This window comes from Bison bison, unplaced genomic scaffold (assembly GCF_000754665.1).
Source record: "Bison bison bison isolate TAMUID 2011002044 unplaced genomic scaffold, Bison_UMD1.0 scf7180017863978, whole genome shotgun sequence".
NCBI classification, from domain to species: domain Eukaryota; kingdom Metazoa; phylum Chordata; class Mammalia; order Artiodactyla; family Bovidae; genus Bison; species Bison bison.
Genome location: NW_011494550.1, coordinates 848,870 through 849,971, shown reverse-complemented (window position 1 = coordinate 849,971; position 1,102 = coordinate 848,870). Strand labels below are relative to the sequence as shown.

General features: G+C 58.8%; 1 protein-coding gene across 1 annotated transcript in view; it reads right to left on the bottom strand.

The window, feature by feature from the left end:
- Positions 1–205: 205 nt before the first annotated feature.
- The window catches only part of NOTCH3 (notch 3), a 52,415-nt gene continuing 51,518 nt past the window's right edge, over positions 206–1,102 (bottom strand). Inside the window, 2 exon segments of the mRNA XM_010834003.1 lie at positions 206–320; positions 809–1,039. Coding sequence (XP_010832305.1) covers positions 206–320; positions 809–1,039 — 346 coding nt within the window.

Sequence of the window (1,102 nt, the reverse complement as noted above, 5' to 3'; positions counted from 1 at the left end):
ATCTCCCTTGGTCGTCGTAGTCCCACCAGCCACCCCACCCTCCCAGCTCCCAAAGGGAGAAGGCCCACACCCTAGGATGGGGGTGGGGGAACTGTGGGCGGGCTCTCTTGGGCCAGAGGGCAAAGCTCTAGAATAAGTTCCATCTGGAATGCAGTGAAGTGAGGGAGGTGGAGCAGGGAGGAGGCTCCCAAGTCTCACCCGACCCCTAGCCCCGGAGGGTGCGCCCAAGGGTGCCTACTTGGTACACACCAGGGTTGTGTACTTGGTACACAGAATCCAGCTTGGCCGAATGGGCCCACAGACTCAGCCCCACGGGGGCACTGGGGGGGGTTTGCAGGGGGGCAGAGAGCATCTCCATATATATATTTTGTAAAAAATAATAATAATAATAAGTTTGTTTAAATGAATTTGTTTCTATACAAAATGTAAAAAAAAATAATAATAATCCACTTGTGTCAGAGCAGGAGGAGTGACAGAGGGGGGGCCAGAGAAGGCAAGAAAAGGGGGGGAAAGAGAATGGGGGTAGGGGGGTGTTGGCCACAGGATGAGGGGAGAGGCAGGCGGATGTCCTAGACTCACCACAGGACCCAAGGGTAAGGGTCAGCCTGCACCCCTTATAAATAAAGGAAGACTGAAGCCCTAGGCTGGTGACCTATCTTGGTCACATTGCAAGGAGAGCAGGGTGCAGGAGAAAACAAGAAACAGAATGAAATGGACTAAAAGGGGAGAGAGAGAGGGGAATCATGACTGGGAGCCCCTTCAGCCTTCCAAAATTCAGGAACTGGGGAGCCCTCAGGCCAACACTTGCCTCTTGGGGGTGACTTCAGGCTGGGGCCCTAGCTGGGTCTGGGCCTGAGCAAGAGCGCCAGGGACCGACAGGGGGAGCGGCTGGGCCGGCAGGGACCCAGCAGCTGTGGCCGAGGCCCCGGTGGCAGTGGCCGGGCTGGGCGTGGAGTCAGACCAGTCCGAGAGTGAGGGTGGGGAGGGGCTGGCCCAGTGCTCGGGGGACTCGGGGGATGGGGTCAAGTAAGGGTGCTCGCTGGGGACCCGCAGGAAGCGGGCCTTGGGGGGGCTGCCGTGAGCCCCCGCCCCCGCGGGGAAC